The 19,211-nt window shown below is 35.4% G+C and overlaps 1 protein-coding gene across 1 annotated transcript; it reads left to right on the forward strand.

The window, feature by feature from the left end:
• Positions 1–579: 579 nt before the first annotated feature.
• LOC149807317 (small ribosomal subunit protein eS28) lies at positions 580–15,794 on the forward strand. Its single transcript, XM_089965249.1, has 4 exons — positions 580–692; positions 9,325–9,372; positions 11,032–11,173; positions 15,616–15,794. The coding sequence occupies exons 1-3, from the start codon at positions 660–662 to the stop codon at positions 11,152–11,154; spliced, it is 204 nt and encodes a 67-aa protein (XP_089821375.1). The 5' UTR covers positions 580–659; the 3' UTR covers positions 11,155–11,173; positions 15,616–15,794.
• The last annotated feature ends 3,417 nt before the right edge of the window (positions 15,795–19,211 follow it).

Below are 19,211 nucleotides of genomic sequence, written 5' to 3' on the forward strand. Positions count from 1 at the left end.
CTCGCCAAATACAGATCACTGAAATTTCACCCCGAAAGTCATGGGTTCGATTCTCAACTCGACCAACGTGGGACTTTGTGAACGCTTGCCAGTAGCTTCCCGTGGGTCAGTGGTTCTTCCCGGGGTTTTCTAGATTTCTTCATCTATCAAATATACTGGCCGCCATGTATAGCCTATCATGTGCTGAAAAATGGCGAAAAATCATCAAAACCGCAAATATTCTTTCGTAAACGGTACACACCAATATATATGATAACCAAATGCTACAAGGATATCTGCAAGACTAGAAACTAATTTGATAAGCATCAGCTGATTACGGTATCAAGAGGGATATGAAATTGTTAAAATCTCGGGCCGGCAATGAATCTGTTCGTATATTATTGGGGAGAATTCCATATGTTTTATGTTGCATACCTAACGGTTAGGGTTGTGTAATTGATTGTAGTTTTGTAAGTAATCATTTTGTCTGGTTTACGATGCAAGTCTCGCTTTAGAAAAAATAAAATCTTAACTCTTCAACTTCAGTTACTTGAGCCTCAGCAGAGTACGGCAATCCGGTTTTTAGTGTGCTTCTCAGCCATTAGCTACGACTCTTAATCGAGTAGGGTTTATGAACCAGTCCATCCACATGGTCTTTCTTTTCCGCCATATCAATAAATATGGACAAACTTCAACCCATCAAGCTCGCAAAAGTAAGCAATATACGCTGTTAGTATGGACTACTGGCAGACTGGAACAATCACATCGTAAAGATAAAAGTATATTTTAAATAGTCATATAACAGTTTTGAAGGGAGCAAGTCATATAACATTTATAAAGGGAACAATTGGGAGACGCTAGTTATTTTATGTATCATCATTGTACAACGCGAGAGCAATTTGTCCAAAATGAATCGTAACGGAATACATACATTTATTTTAAGAAAGTTGTAGTTGAGGTTTAGCTACAAAGATTTGTTTTCCACCCACGAATGATAATTGTTCATAGTAAACATTCTGGTTACATTTGTACACGTTTGCAGCTAATTTGATTTCCCTGAATGGCAAGTGCACCTATTTTCGGGATTCGCTCTTTTTCGTAGTCATATAATCTTGGACGTATATTTATGTTTTCTTGGTCACCGACTTACTAGCGTTGTGTTGTGAGTTCCGAGGAACAAATTTTCAGGAATATTCCACATTTTGCAGCCCACATCTACACTTTTCTTTAGTCCCACATGGAAGACCTTGACGCTGATATATTTGATTTGGGTGTCTGGGTCTTGCTGCCCAAATAACGGCGTTGTATAGCGTGTTCCGACGTCGTTTAATATCGGAACGACAAGGGGCCTCAAGTGGTCTAAAGCTTCTTGTGGGTTGGTGGTTCGTTCTGGGGTTTTCCCAGGTTCTTCCTCCGCCATTAATACTGGCCACCATGTAAAGCCTATCGTGTGCTGAAAAATGGCGTTAAACCACGCAACACCAAACTTTTTCTTACTAAATTAAAATTCCCACAAGCAAATGGACATATTTTGAAGTCCCATTGGCCAGTCATAGCTGCCAACCCTCACAAATTTGGCATGAATTTCAAGACTTTTTCATCGATTTACGGATTCATGCTGCAAGCCAAAAATTCACAAATTCTCCAATTCTCAATTATCTTAAATCTTTAACAAAAATAACCGATTTCCCCTTAAGCACTAGTCGTGATATTGGCAGTTGCCGAAATGGTCCAGTACTGATGTTGCGATATTAGTGGAACTGCAGCCGATTAGTACAGTTGGCCCGGTAGCAAGCATTTTTGCCTATTTTAATCTTACGAATAAGAGTACTTTTTAAAATGCTTTTGAGAGAAACTGGGGCCTAACCGGAAATTTGCTCCGCGCATGTGTGACCAAGACTGATTTGAAGTACCGTTTGGCATCGCATGTAAGATCTTGAAATTGTCTTCACCACCAAGGAAAAAGAAATGTATTGCTCAAAAAGTGAAGTTTAATTTGGAATATATAAAAAATTGGCTGTGCATTCTGCCATTAAACATTGATATACATCATGCTTTTTGCACAGTGTGCCACAAATTTTAGTATTGAGCATGGTGGCAGAGACGATGTGATGAAGCTCATCAGTTGCAAAAAACACGTAGAAGTTGGGAAAATTAAGAATTCGCAGATTTCAGCTCTGGAATATTTTAAGCCATTGGCTGAAGACCTGCAAGCTACCAATGCTGAAGCTTTATTTGAAAGTTTTCTTGTTGAACACAATCTACCTTTATCAGCTGGAGACCATGCTAAACATTTGTTCCGACAAATGTTCCCGGACTCGAAAATTGCTTCCAAATTTTCCTGTCGAAGAACCAAAAGTGCTGCAGATCCTGTGCGCATTTCTCACAGCAACAGTGACAGCGAAAGAGTATTTTCTCTAGTGAGGAAAAATAGGACAGACTTTAGGGCCTCCTTAGCTGTAGAAAATTTGTCAGCAATTTTAGTCACCAGGATCAACCAGCAGGCAAGAAGTCTGAACTTTTTAGAAAACAAATTTATGATCAAGCAGTTGAGGAAGTTCAAGTCTGACACAGTATCATGTCTTGATAAATAACCACATGAACAAATGAAGTTTATGAATACCATAATAAATAGAAATGCAGATATATTTCTGCATATATGTAGTGTTTTATTTTTTTTTGCGATCTTGATATAGTGTAGTATTGATGGTCAGATTGGATGGAGTTGTTGTCATAGTATTTTTCACTAATTCATGTCCAAATCACTACTTTTTATCCCTATTTTCACAAATTGTGAGCCTGGAAGGTTGGCAGCTATGGCCAGTACTGGATTACCAAATAGGCAGATGGGGCCCCGCAACAACAGATCCAAATAATATTGATAAAAAGTATTAAGAGATAATTTGTGAGGATGGCCCCAAGACTCTTAAGGGCCAATATTTCAGTTTTCTGGAATGCGATGGAAGCCAGGAATACTGAAATCAGTTAAAAGGATGTTAAGAATCTTATTTGAAATGCAGTTATCTAATACATTGGCCAATATTTCAGTTTTCTGGAATGCGATGGAAGCCAGGAATACTGAAATCAGTTAAAAGGATGTTAAGAATCTTATTTGAAATGCAGTTATCTAATACATTCTTCAATATTAATATATTTTTAATCATTTCATTAAAAAAGGATAATTCAACTTAACCCGATTTCTGCATTTCAGGCTTCCATCGCATTCCAGCCATCGAAACTTAAAAACCGGTCCGTATCTTTTGTGAGAATTTGAATTCTGACTAAAACATTATGACTTTACTTTGTAGAAAAGTGTCGTTATTGGCTGTCAGTTGTATTAGATATTCCTGAAAATGATACTTTCCAGAGATCTTGGAAACGCTTAATTACGCATATTTGGATGCCAGTTTTTGACCTGTGATTATTTAAGAGCTACATTGACTGACTATACCATATTTTTTTATAATGCCCCTCACCTTAGCCCGGTTAGTTCTAGTGTTTTGAAACTAAGTGAACCAGTAGGCCTGACGGGAAATAATGGCGGACTTCACTAAGTCTGGGATGTACCAGTTTATTAGATTGTCTGTTTTTTTAAATCATCGGGCAGATATATTCAGAAGAAATATACAAATCATTGAAAGCAAAGCCAAGGTATTATTTTATTAAAGATTTAACTTTTAAATGCAAATTATGTAGGTCAGAAACATATGGGACAATGCTGTCTTGTGGAATTCGCGAGATGTGCTTTAAGGTCTATGCTGTTTTCTGACTCTGCATGTGTTTGCAAAAATACAGGAAAAAACAGCAAAGCAGATACTATTTATTTGCCTAAAATTACTACAAGTACGTATACAAATAAACCATAAATTTGCGATCCTGTCATTGGACTGTTATAATGAAGCTATATGATAGTGAGTGATTACATTACGAAAAATAGATGCACTCACGTCTGTGCTGATTCTGTAGGAAATAAGGGACTGCAACTTTTGATGGTGCGACTCCTATTTTTACCAAAATGGGACTCCTGGACTCCTAGTTTTAAAATCCTAGTGAGACCTCTGCTTTCATTACAATGTTAGTCAATATCAAAACACGCTAGACACTGCCATTATTTAGGCTGTAAGGCTAGTGTTTACGTTTACACATATATATGTGTCCCTGCACACTTGATGCACATGTTTTGTTGCAGTGTTTTTTTATGCAAAGGATTTGCATAATGCTTTGAAGGAGGGATGGTATCATGTATACTTCGAACATATGCATAGTCTGGTTCCCTGCTTTGTATGCTGTCTGTGTAGCACTCTAGTATAGCAGAGTGCAACGCAGGGAGCATATGAAGCAGGGAACCAGACTGGCATAGGCAATGTTATAACAGAGTAGCTTCCCCTATTTTCACAAGTTCTTCAGATTTCCATCGATCTCGGCAAGATGTCTAGATGTTTAATCTCAATGCTTGTTGCACTAGAAAGTGATCTCCAGATTAAAACGGCATACACTAAAATTCATATGCCAAGAAAATGAAGTAAGCAAAACACAAAATAGTAGCTGTGGATCAAACTTTAATGAAAAATGGAGAAAATAATTCCCTTGACTGAATTACAGCACATCCATTAGGATTACCGGTGCGAAGACTGCAAATTGAATAATCCTTTCATGACAGGGTTTAAGAATTAAAAAAACTCTGCCCTTGTTTGCCACAAGATAGGTGGAGAACACATTATCATCTAAGACATTTTTTCACAACAAAGAAAAAAGTAAGCTTGAAGAGACAGATGCATTATTTGGATTACAAAGCCAGGGGGTCATTGCAGCTGAAAGATGAATCATTGGCCTCTGATTCTTGGATAAATGTGTTCTAGGAGGAAATACATTGAAACCGATCAGTGTACACATTTAATTACAGGCAGTAAATTAACTGCCATTTGGTTAAAAAGATTTATTTGGCTTTTGGTATTGGCTTATATGTAATGTGTTGGTCTATAATATTGCTACAAGAAGATTATAAAGAGACTTTTAAAAGGAAAATGAACTAATGAAATTATTCTTTAAATGGACAATGCATTTGTTTGTTAATTGTGTGTGTTGGTATATTTGTATTTTTAGAGAGAAGGTAATAACTTTTTTTGATTTATCATGGTCTCATTATTACATATATTAACCAGGGATCGTCCTGGGCTTCGCCAATGTCGCAAATTGCGATTTTTTTTCCTTATTGGCAACAAAAATATCCCATCTGGCGATTTTTTTGGCGACAGACTTTTTGGTTATTTAATTTGTACATACAATCATAGATTTGGACTGGATAAATTAAAAGGGAGAACGAAAGGAAGCCACAAACTTGACTAAGCAATGCATTGGAATCAATCTGTTACACAAACAATCCTTTGTTCGTATTGACAACCCCATCTTTACAGTGCATTGTTACATCATAATCTGCTTATGCTGACATCTGGGCTGAGTACTGTATGTTGCGATACAGTCAATCATGCTACCGCACTATACCTACAACTGACTGACTTCTGAAGACGTGAATAGAACGGATACAATTAATTGAATGGCTAAATCTTCTGTTGTTTTTTTTTTTTTTTTTTTTTTTTTTTTTTACATATACCAGTACAATAGTTTTGCTGAACCTTCATAGAAAACCGATAACCTTTGAAGTACCGACTACTGTGTATAAATACAAAGCAAATGGAAAAATCTCAATCACAATTATGTCTGTCGCCAGTGCAGCATTTTACTCATTGTTCTTTTCCTTTGGCCATCAATCAGTGTTACGGCTGCTGAGACTTAAACTCCGAAACAAGAAATAGCACAAAAAAAAACAACCAGTTTTGCATAATTAATAATAATTATTTATTTCTCAAAATACAAGAGTGAAAGAAACCCTAAATTGGGTGTGAATTTATGCTTATATATACGGTCCAATATTGCCAGGTGTTGACTCGTGTAAGTTTCATTCGTGGGAATGGAGATCATATTTTGTTTGTCGAGAAAATTTATACAGCATTCAGTGATCATTCTTGGGATTTAGGAAGCAATTCACTACAAGCTTTGTGAAGCTAGCCGGTGGGGGGGGGGGGGCTGCTGATAGACTACTGGTGTCACCTGTCAGTGCTGTGGACTGTGAACATAGATTCAGTAAGATGAACCTCATAAAAACTGACATCAGAAATAAACTCTGCATCTCGTCTCTCGAGAATTTCATGAGAATCAGCACGTACAGATGTGAAAAATTAGACTTTGAAACTGCATTCAACAAGTGGGCAGCCCTAAAATTGCGACGGATCTTCATGTAACACTTTGTAACATTTTGTTAATGCTTGTTGTAATTAAAGAATTAAGTAACCCATCTTTTGTAATTTTCATTGCCTGTTACATTAATAGACTAAATTAACCCTTGGAAAAATGTACACTACTTGTTCTGGCGACACTTTTTGAAAATTGGCGACAAAATATTGAGGTTGGCGATTTTTTTGGCGACAGCTTTTTAAAAGCCAGGACCATCCCTGATTAACCTTAAGATATTACAACAAGAGCTGTCCGGAAATGCAAACCCAAAAGTAACCTGTCCTCTACAATTTCTGACTTTTGGAGATAAACAGTTTTCTCCTTAACAAATGGGACTTGGAAGAATTGTAAAATGTGGAGAAAAAAAAAATTAATGTTAAGGGGGGACCACAAGTGGTCTAAAGCGCCCTCCGTTACGGATCACTGCCATTTCACCTCTGTCTGCATGGGTTCGAGACTCGGATTCAGCCAATGTGGGTATGTGAGAAAGCTTGCCTGTAGCTTCTCGTGGGTCGGTGGTTCTTTCCAGGGTTTTCATGGGTTCTTCCTCCACCATTAATACTGGCCGCCATGTATAGCCTATCGTGTGCTGAAAAATGGCGTTAAACCCAACAACAACTAAATGTTAAGGTATTCGTACATTTGTAAAAGTAAATTTTAAAAAATGTAAAACATAAAATTATTTGCTATGTATGGTAATGTGTTGTAAATTGTCTGTGATTGTGCATTAGAATTTAAAAATAGAAGCACAATCTGTGTGAATAAATGAAACAATATATGTTACTATCCACTGTTTTGATGGCATCTTTGATGCTAGAAACTGAATAGGAAATTAAAGTTAGTCTAATTAATTACACTTCGCCAAGATCATGAAGTCATATTTATAACTTTAAGTTGGTGCTTACAACCACCAAAGTTGCAGCCCAGTATTGTATACCTCTTAAGCTGGTGATCAGTTCTTTAAAATGACATCTGTTGATTGAAAAGTTATAAAATTATTATATGGTGTGCTAATTTGGTCCAAATGTTGATATACTTTTGAAGTATAACTTGTTTTCAAGTCAGTAAGAATGTCACCAACTGGAAATTTTCTCTTCTCAAAAAATTTTAAGGAATTCATAAATTGACGATAAATTGAATTTTCTTTTACTTTGGAAATATATGTTTATGAAGCAGTTTATTAATTTTTCAAGGACAATTTAAATGATTTGTGAAGACTAGTTTTGAATATGAATGAGATCCGGGCAGAATTATCCATGGTGTAGTCTTGCTTCATACATAATCAGACATGGCATTTCTTTTTCATGTCAAAATTTAGCATTGGAAAATTTCAGTTTAACAAAAATGGACTTTGCTGTTTTCTTCAGCGTTTGTTTTGTGTTCACTGTCAAATACATGTATTGAACCAAAATTCACTATTGTGGCATCTTTAGTGGCAATTGTGCAAAATTAATATATTCAGGAACTACTTCAGTATTTGTTGTTTGTCATTACCTCTTCCGCCTTGAATGACAGTCTTGTGCACTTGACTGAAAATTCAACATCAGGTAAAAGCAACAGTTAAAAGTTTCAAAAATATGTTAAAAAAGGTTTAAAATGTAGCTCTTTTTTTAAAATATGTGTGGAGTGCGTAATTAGCTAATTAAGAGGATTAAACGTAATTTGAAGATTTTGTTGTTCTTGTACACTCCTTTAAACGTGCTAAAATTATAATGCACAAGATTTGGGATATCTACTTTGCATAACTATCCATAATTCCTTGCAGAACGTCACATGGATGATGGTGACAGTGATTGGTGCAAAAAAAGCCTGTTTTGATCTCCAGGTCCAGTGTTCATATTCATAAGCATATCTGTTCAATGCAATAGTAAACAAAGACTGACTTTTATGTCAATTTATCCATCAAAGAGAAAGTGGAAAGATAGAAGTTTTATGCTCAGTAGTTGATTTTGGTGCCAATCTGATGATCATTGATGCCAGAAATTACATCATAATCTATGAAATTCCTGTTGAAAATTTTGACAAGATCTATGAAAAAGTGGATTTTGTGTCATCTAGTTTGAATCAAATTATGATTTGGTAGAGATATTCAGGCCAATTACCTGACTTGGGTTTAGTTGCAAGGTGATTTGTGCAGTTCAGTACTAAATTAAAATTACACTGTATTTGTAATTGAAGTTCACCAGTATCGTATAACTGTAGACGAAGGTCTGGATTTGCCTGTTAAATAAGTCAAATAAAAATGACAAAGATAAACATGTTTTTTAATTCCAAAAAATTATAAAAATGTAAAAAATGTACATATTTAAACTGCCAGGTTTTAGGCTAATATAAGAATTAATATAGAACAAGCAGTAAAGCAGTTTTCAATAAGAAAACTATGTATGTAAATGATTTACTTAGGCTTAAGTGGGATTAAGACTTGGGTTCAGTTACAGTGCAATTGAAGTAATTACAAGAACACTATTTTTAATTGTAATTGAACATCACCAATATGGCGTAACTGAAATTGAAATTGAACAGTCATAACTTTGAATAATCATAATTGTAATTACACCCCCACCCCCATTTAAAAGGTTGGATGACTTGGCCTCCAGTCAAGAAAAGTTGGATGCCCTGTTCTAAAGTGTCAATTTACAGGTGTAATAGTCTTGTGATAAACTTGGTTCTTGGAAGAAAAAATTCTACAAAAATATTGTATTGAATTGGTTCTAGAAGAAAAGCATCAAGTTAGTTTAAAGAAAAATCAATTGTAGATCCAAAATTTCAGAGTTGATATTAGTACTAATTGTTCGGCTTCTAGGACCAGTAATATTTAAAAATGATTTTTAAATTGATGATAAAAAATATGAACCTGGATCTCCTGATGGAAGGTTGCCTATTATTGCCTGTCATTTTGTCCTGGCAACTTTTAAAATGAAAGCCACAGAGACAATACATTAGTCTCCAGCTTGCCGAAGAAATGACTCAAATTATTGTTAAAATTGGGACATAAATAGCATAATGGTCATGCATTACTGGGTACACAGTCAATAACTGCTGCATGTTTTTCAGGTAGTGAAGGTGCTGGGTCGTACTGGATCTCAGGGACAGTGTACACAGGTAAGTGAAATTTTAAGATTATAAAAAGTTCTTGAGGGTCTGGTAGAAAGGTACTTGTATTAGTTACCATCTATTTGCATCTCAGCAGGCAGGCATATTGTCACATATCTGTAGAGGTGATTGAGGGTTTGGTTTAGACCATAAAATTGGTTGATAACTGCAACTGAATTTCTAAACATGTTTGTCATATATAATAACCAGAACGGTGCCATTTAAAAGAAGAGATTCATAACTTGACCTTACCCCAATCTGCACATTATATTTACTTCCAACAGCTGTTTGTATGTAAGCCATTGGCTATGTGCATGCCATACCTTTGTCAGCTTGTTGCTATATTTGCTGCCTTCTTTACCACATATTTTGACAGGGTTCAGTTTGTAAGATGCATCTTGGTTGAATATTTCTGACAATTTAGCTACAACATCCTTAGAATGGTCTTGATAATTGCTTTGTATCAAACATTCATGGACATGATGAAAACATTGATAATGCAGCAAGACTACTGCCTGGACATGTGCATCAGCTACTAACAGATGTACCACATTCAGGTTTCATTTACATTGTTTACTAATTTTGTAAATGTTGCAGCCTCATTCACACATGGTTGGAGGTGTGCTGTGTATATTTGGAACATTTGTAGAATACAGGGTATGTAGGATAGCGGTTGAAAATAGTAAATATTTCTGCATATTTTTTTAAACTCTTGTGATAATAGTGAAACACACGTCAAGGTTGAAGTTGATCTGTGGTGTGGTTGCCCCAAAAATACTAAAGGTTAGATATCCATTTCTAATTTCTCACTTGTAGGATTCATTCAGTTGCTTAGTTGCCAGGTCTAGCCAGAAATGACATTTTGAGCAACCTCTTGTTGTAGGGAATATTGGTCTTCTATTGTGTCTAAATATTGAAGAGTAGTGGGTGATGATAACAATAAAAAACATGGACTTTTTGCAATACAATTAAATCAGCAGTCATCTTTCCAATGCCATCTTTGTGTTTACAGTGAATTCATGTTTTTGAAACATTATGTGGGGGATCAGCCTTTTGATCACCACTGTATATCTTGCAAAAAGAAAAAATATTAATTTGAAGTAAATGTGCTGCACAGCCAATCTTTGAGGCATTTGTCCCATTTGAGTACCATAGATTTGACCCATTTTGTTTTCCAGATGGGTTGACTAAAACAACTTGTTTTAAATCTTTTTACTTGACACTCGTTACATTCAATGCATATAGCTATTCACATGGGAGCCAGAATGGCCTCTTTTGGGCACAGATTCCCAGATGAATCCTCCATGAATCTGCATTACCCATTTTTCTGCACTTTTCACAGCTTAACAATCGGCCAGCTCTGTATTATACTTTATTATCAGATGAAAATTCAGCTTGCAAATATTGTCTTGTGAATAAATTACATTTCACTATATTACTTTTGTAATGGAAAGATTCATCATAGACTTTCCAATTGAGTGCTTAAGCGATTGAGAGGAATATATCATAGTTCACACTACTGTTCAAAGGAAGAGATAGTGGTCAGTGGAATCCTTTTATTTTTATATAACATGGATCAAAATTAACAAATATTTGAAAATCAGGTAAACCTGATATTGTCATAAACAACATACAATACATTGTGATTAACCTATTTTCCAATTCCAGGTTCGAGTAGAGTTTTTAGATGACAGCAACAGATCCATCATCAGGAATGTGAAGGGGCCTGTCAGAGAAGGTGATATTTTGACCCTCCTCGAGTCGGAAAGAGAGGCCAGAAGACTAAGATAGGGGAACTGACATCGTTTTGGTAAGGCGAGATGGATTGTATTTAGTGTTGACCACCACTTTGAATAAATTAATCATACTAATAAATAGGACATTACAGAATTATTAAATAAATATTATATTGCTTCAGGATGATGATAGAGTAAAAGAGCAAGTAAGGGGGTATACAAGTTTTGGGTAATGAAAGAGCAGAGAACTTCCTTTTTTGTTTACAAGTACAAGAAACATTCACATAAATACAAAAATGTCTCAATCAGTGCTGTCAGAATGGGTTTGCTACCTTATTTTCCAAATAATAATTGCTTAGATTGGTGCCAGCTGTACAAATCTTATGAAGATCCACTTTGCCCCAGTTGGAGCTATGCTGAACATGCACGTCTTCCAAAGCCCCATTATGTGTTGTAGGGCATAACCGACTTTTGATCCGGAAATCGGATTCCACCGGATAGTATGAACTTCCGATTAATCGGAGTCGGACAAGGCAGGAACGACCGATTCGGATAATAAAAATAATAAAGTTGAATTTCTATAGCACCGTGTCTAACACTGCGTGTCATTCGATAGTGCGTTAATAAAGTTAAATAAGAAGTCGGAAAAGTCCAATATGGTCAACACAACGGGGTGAAATGATAATACTTGAGTTAGACCGAAAGATTTAAATTTATTAAAATATATAATACAGTCCTACCCGTTTATGTCAACATCCTCAATAATGAAGGCATAATATTGAATACATTGACACATGCTAATGAGGTATTAAAAGAAAATGATTCCGCAAGAGGCCAGCTTTATAGGACCAAACAAAAGCCTGTTTTATTTTTATTTGACCGCGACATTAAAGCATGGCGGCAAGATCAACTAATTGTTGAATAAAGTACAGGATGGAACTGGCCGCTTGCCGACATAAATGATTAAGGCGGGAAAATAAAAGCCTGGCGGCAAGATCAACTAATTGTTGAACAAAGGATGGGTCGGAACTGGCAAAAAAATAAAAAATTTCATGGATTCTTTGTGGCTTTGAACTTCGTTGCATTTTGCTATAGTCCTGCCATATCCTTCCCCTTGTGACATCGGTGTGATATGCAAAACGTGTGTAACACGGTTTAAAAAGTTGATTTGAAAAACCTTTTAATTTAGCATTTCCGATTAATTGAATCGTATCCGGAATCGGAAAAATTTCATGCCCAAAATCCGGAATCGGAAATCAGTAGAAAAATGCTAATCGGTTATGCCCTAATGTGTTGAATAACTTGTTTTTGAACTACACTGGAAATGCACATATGTATCACAAACTGGCACCAGCAGCATCAGTCCTCCGCAGTTTTAAGACTTTCATTCCTTTTTTAAAAAAAAAGTCACATGTCCAAAACACATGAAGGGGAAGCTGCCTTACTTGCACTACAACAAACTGGAATCTTTTTTATATCCATGCACTACCACCCTTCAGCAGGGTTATGATCATTTGAAAATCTTGGTTAACACATCAGTAGATTTGTAACCAGAAGCCAAGTTTGCTTATAGTTATGGCCCTGTATCCATTATTCAGCATCTGTTGTCACCCATCTATCAACACTTCGTTTATCATAACATTTTGAACAAACCCATATTTATACCTGTTTAACCAATATCTTGGATGAGCTTGGCTTGAGCAAACATGCATTCATGTTAATAAAGTGATTCTGCATTAGATTGGCTGGATTTGTGGACACTAAAGGCCCTATTACTGCACTGTCTTTTTATCATACTTGATATGGTATGTGACCTTATATCATCAAGGTCTTGTATAAGAAACATCCATGAACATTAATTTATAAGAAACAACCATGCATAGTAATGTAGTGATCTTGCACTGATTGGCTGTGTATATGAACACTCTAGAGGTCATATTACTGGTTTGGAGGACTTGGTACTTTGCTTGTATCGTTAAGAACTCAGAGGAGCTAGCTTATGAATGACACTGACACATGTTTATGAGGTGGTCTTGCATCTGATTGGTTGAGTTTATGAACACTAGTGACCATGTTTCTGCACAGATTTTGATCAGACTTTGTAAATCATCAAGATCTCGGAGGAGTTAGATTATTCTTTATAGCACTTATGGAATCATCTTCCTATGAATATCATGCAGGTAGGGCACAGTGTAAGGTTTAAGTTTGGTAGGCTTAATAGCAAAAAGGTTTCCTATGCTGACCCCACCTTATTTTGATGAATATTAACATTTTGATTGGCAATTAGCTGTAACCTCACACCCCAACATAAATGACTAATTATAGAAAGAAAAGATCAGACAAAAATTTGACTCACAAACTGTAAACCAGACATGTGAATGTGTCAGAATACTATTGTAGTACCATAGTCATCAAAATTACCACAATTAACCATTCCAGCTTTATAGGATTAGCAATATGAGACATTTTTGGTTCTAAAGTTAATATCTGTTGTGAAAACCAATTACTGCTGTAGTGAAAGATCTCACATTGAGCTCTAAAAGATTCCAAGTTTTCTGACTCATTTTTTTCACAGTTACTTTACAGAGAATCAGGCATTGATTTTCGATTGAATTTGTAATTACTATTTTCCAGTAACCTTGGTGGTAGCGATACTTAAGAAATATATGTTCTGTTCATCTAGATCCATTTCTGATATTGTTTCATGGGAAGGACTAGTGAAGATTTGGAAGGACTAGTCTAGTAGATGTTTCCGTCAACTAGTCCTGGTACAATGAAAGTTGTTCAGTTCTAGACCTGATTCATTCTGCATTATTTTTTTTGTTGTTTGGTGGTAAAGCTACTGTTGGAGTATCAATATGTTGATTGTCCATTCGACTTCCTTGTTTCACTCCAGTCTGTATATTTTTATAAAAGTTCTCATCAGGCTTGTATCAACAAGATTTTGCACAACATAGATAATGAGTATGATTCATCCATATTAATGAAGTGATCTGGCATTAGATTTTGATGAAATTAATAAATTGATTCGTATCAAAATCTAGGTTGAGGACAGTTATGAGTGTGATTGACTTATTTTTGACCAGAGTTGTTGAAGAGATGTCGAGATGGTGAATTTGACTGAGAATTATTTGAAACACTAATGACAAAGTCTTTCATCTGATTGACTTATTAGGGTGAATTTAGATTGAACTAGATTGCTCAACTAGATAAACATGTTTGTATAAGTGAGATCTGTCCAGTTTATTGAGGTGCTATTGTATCTCATTGAGCATGTTACTTCTCGAGAGCCTATTTTTTTTTTCTTTCAATAAAACTTATTATCAAAATCTTGGACGAGTTGGATTTTGAACAAGAGCTGTGCATATTAATTATGGCTTATTTTTGGAAAGAGGTTGTATAAAACTATAGTAAATCATGTTTGGGGGATCATTTAAATTGGATTATCATATAATCTTATGGAAGCGTGTTTGGTGATATGGTCATCTGTAAAGTTATATAATCAAATGACTGATTTTAGGCCCACTTGGACCTCTTGCCTATATATCAGTTGGTAAAGAATGAATCCTTGGTTCATTTTTTTAGCTTACCTGCCTGTATGGCCAAGTAAGCTTGTGGTATGTCAAGTGCATTCATCCATCTGTCAACAGTTGCTTATTACCATTCTGGCGCCACATGTATCATAAACATGTCACGCAAGTAATGAAGATCTGTGCATAGTAATGAGGCGTCAAATTGTTTGTACTTGAGTTCACTCTGGGTGCCATATTTCCAATCCAACGTTTATCAGATTTGGAATACATGCTTATATCACCAAGATCATGGGACAAGTTCAGTGAGGGAGATCTTTGCATATTCATGAGGTGCTCAAACATCTGATTTACCAAGCCCTTTACTTAGTCTGGAAGCCATATTTCCGGTGAAATGGACTCCAGATAAAATTTGGATATAACTTAAACAAGGTTGTGTTAATACTACACAAAGCCTGCTTACTAAAATGATTAGCTGTCATGTTAGTGAGTTAAATGACATCACATTGGGCCTGTTGTTAAATAATATGACTGTTGGTGGTGTGTCCTTAGCAAGTTTTCTTGTGCAATAATTTGTACAGGACAAAGAAAAATTCAAAATATGTGTACAATCTGTATAGCCACTTCAAATTTACTGTCACTTGAATCTATAGTGTCTTGATCTGAGAGCCTGAGTTGAATACACAGTTTTCATACATTTTAAGCACAGTTTTCAGTATGCATAAAATGTTTAAAATATGCATGAATTTTTTCCTGTAATTATCAAAATTCCTTCAAGATGGAGATAGTTACATTCCAAATGACCTCAATCAGCGCCTTATGTCCCTGTAATCAATCAGATTCATTCTAATGTAATTAGCACTGTAATTTTTAATGGCATAAACAGCTATTTATTTAAAACAACTATTTTTCTGAATATTAAGATTAAAGTAATATTAGGTTGAGAATGAAAGTGATAATATTGTTTTGAATATGTATAATTTCAGATCCTTGACATTTAGGATGGGCCATGGAAGTTGTTAAAAAAGTGGAGCATCAGTTCCTGAGCTTGCTGATTTAGAAAATGTCACCATTTTGTGATATTAAAACAGTTTTGTCAGTGTACTTGTGTGGAACTGGAATTATATTGATGCCAGGGATTAAAACATGTCATTTTATCACTTGATTTTGTGTCTTCAGTTGTCACTTTTAATATTTTTTTCATGTAAACAGAATCTGTACACTTGCTGACTTCTCTTGATCCATTTTTCAGGTTTTGAGACTGCCATCTCGGTGATATGGTCCACAATTGCTATTTTTTGGTCCTATGTTTTATGTCGAATGGCATATATGTATTGGTTTTGTATAAAGCATCACCTTCAGTTAATGTATGTTACAAAGCCTACCTGTTTGTGCCTTTCTGTGTATTCTTGTCTTGTTCTGTTGAACTGATGCATGCATGCATTTTCAGACTACTTGTTTATAGAGACATCTTTTAACTCTTGAGAGTTAAATGAACCCAGAGAAGTCATTGTTCACAAGTTGACTACTTCAGTTCAGATTAAAGTGGGTGAAAACCAGACCATTCAAGCCCATTGAGTCAGTCACACTTGCACCCAGTTACCAGTCTTGAAGATTCTTTGCTTGAAATAAACTTTGAACCATTTCTGCTCCAAACTTGATATGAAATTTTGCTACAAATATTGAATGATGCATAAGAAATGCAACAGTACATGAGGTTCTTGTGGTAAGAAATTTATATTTGTTATAAAACTGAGTATGGGAAGAAAATGGGATAATTACCTGATATTACATGACAAGACGCTCTATAACACACTCAACACTATCACAATGAGCTTTGTTTTAATCATTGACTTCATAAATGTACATGAAATATTAATGCAGCTTTAACAGGCCTGGACTGTTTAGAGCTGTTGAGAAGACAGTTATGCTGATGATTGCATAATTTGTCAAAAATTTGATTTTGCAGCAGTTGTTATGGTTACTTAACTTTCTAAACACAGGTTTGAATTAGCACTGCACTGAATGATCTGTTGGCAATGTTTCAGACTTTAAACTATCATTATATTATGTAATGCAATGTCAATAGCTTGAAAAATGTAGTAATTCTTGAGAGATTCATTGTAAGGTTCTCATATATATAGAAATATGCCACATGATTTTCATGCACACTCGTATTGATTAGAAAGGAATGATTCATTCTAAGCTGGCATATATCGAGCTGTTCATTCACTTATGCATAGTGCAAGAGGTCATTTGGTCCAGCCGATCTCATTCTTAGAACCTTTAAGGCCCCTTTTACAAAATGGAATTCCGAGCAGAGTGCCAGGAATTGGGTTTTGTGACTTTCTTAGTGCGGAAGAAAATACAGACCATCCAGTCTCATTCTTGAAACCTTTCAGGCCTCCTTTTACATACAAATTGTGTGAAGTTATAAGTGAAAGAAGAGGCAAAAACACTTAAAGTTCAATTAGAACATTTTAAGTAGATGCTAAGATATTTGGTGGCAACAAAAATGTTTTTGTTATTATTAATACTTCTACAAAGAAGGGTTGTAGAGTGGACTTTAAACTAGACCGCAACAATGACTCGGCTGTTTAAATCGAAATAAAATTAATCAAAATACCAAAATGCTTTATATTGACCACTAAAAATTAGCATAGTTCAAATTAGACAATTGTTGCAATAATATGCAATTACTGTCAAGGAAAATGGACTATTTTGTCCAAAATTTTTTCTCAATTTGATCGTACGATTTAATATAAAGAAATATACAGAGATGCATAGCTGCCAACCCTCGCGATCATGGTTTGAATTTCACGACTTTTCCAGCGATTCACAGTCACGCCGCACACAAAAAAATCAAGAATTCTCAATTATTTTAAATCTTTAATAAAATAACCATTTCTCGTTAAGTGCTAGTCGTATTATCGGCAGTTACCGAAATGGTCTGGTACTGCTGGTCGCGATATTAGTAGAACTATAGCTGATTGTTACGGTTAGCCCGGTAGCAAGCATTTTAGCGTATTTTATTCTATATGTATAGGAGTAGTTTCACAAATGCTTTTGAGAAACGGGGGCCTAACATGAATTTTGCTCCGTGCATGCGCAGCCAACTCTGATTTGAATTACCATTCGACTTCGCATCTTGATAATGTCTTTACCACCAATGAAAAAGAAATGTGTTGCACAAAAAGTGAAGTTTAGTTTGGAATATACCAAAAATTGGCCGTTCATTCAGCCATTAAACGACGATATACATCATGCTTCTTGCACACGGTGTGCCACAAATTTTAGCATTGGGCATGGTGGCAGAGACGATGTGAGAACGTACATTGGTAGCAAAAAGCACATATAGGTTGGGAAAATTGAGAACTCGCAGCAGATTTCAGCTCTGGAATATTTGAAGCCATCGACGGAAGACCTGCAAGCTACCAACTATAAAGCATTGTGAGTTTTCTTGTTGAACACAATCTACCTTTATCAGCTGGAGACCATGGTAAACATTTGTTCCGACATCTTTCCGAACTCGAAGATCGCTTCACGAAAACATATCAAAATTCACTAATTTGTATCCCTATTTTCACTAATTGTGAGTTGGCAGCTATGGAGATGGTTAAATAAAAACATTCAAAAATATATAATTAGCAAGATATCCACATGGAGAGATTGCAGAAATTTAAAAAGATCAGGCACTATGACGATCCACATGGTTTAATGCAAAGATTGCAGTTATGTGCAAGCACACAACATGATAAAGAAGAAAAATGATAATGAAATTGAAAATTATATAATAATTTAGATCTATATCTGTAATTTTATATATATATATATATATATATATATATATATATATATATATATATATATATGTATGTGTATATATATATATATATATATATGGACCACTCCCTCGATAACTCGCCAACCTGCTTATAACACGGGGTCAGGCGTGGATACCATTTTTTAAACTAGAAAATACCAAAAAACGTATTCCTATTGGTTGAACTTGAAAAGAAAATCTCGATCAACATTGGTAATGGAAACTGATATATCGCTCGTTTTATCGTCGAAAATGGTAGATAGGACCTGGAAATTTTAACCAACATTGTGAAATATCAACTTTAAAAAGAACTCGTAACCTTTGTTACATTTTCTTTCCAAACGACATTCTTAGTACACTGTAATTAACGATACTCGAGGAAATTTTGATCGATGAAAATGTCATTTACGCCCAGTGGAGGCAGTACTTCGCTAAATAAATGCCAATTAAATAATCTTTGTATCAATTGAAATTTGATTTCAAGTTCTATCTTTTAGTTGCTTTTTAGTGTAATGATCATAAATGCAATGTGTCCTGTTGTAATTAAAAGTAAAATATTAATCTACCGTAACAGCTCTGTCCGCGATTTCTCTGAGAACCTAATTAAGCAGGCCTGGCCCTAAGGCAAGGCGAACGAGGCAACCACCTTTGGCCCCAACCTTCTCCGAAATGCATTTCTTTTGTTTGGGGCCCCGCTCTCATCTTTTGCTGCCTTGGGAACCGCACATCCTAGGGCCGGGCCTATAATTAAGCGACGAC

The sequence above is a fragment of the Sinohyriopsis cumingii genome, chromosome 1 (assembly GCF_028554795.1).
Source record: "Sinohyriopsis cumingii isolate HCF-2022 chromosome 1, ASM2855479v2, whole genome shotgun sequence".
NCBI lineage: Eukaryota > Metazoa > Mollusca > Bivalvia > Unionida > Unionidae > Sinohyriopsis > Sinohyriopsis cumingii.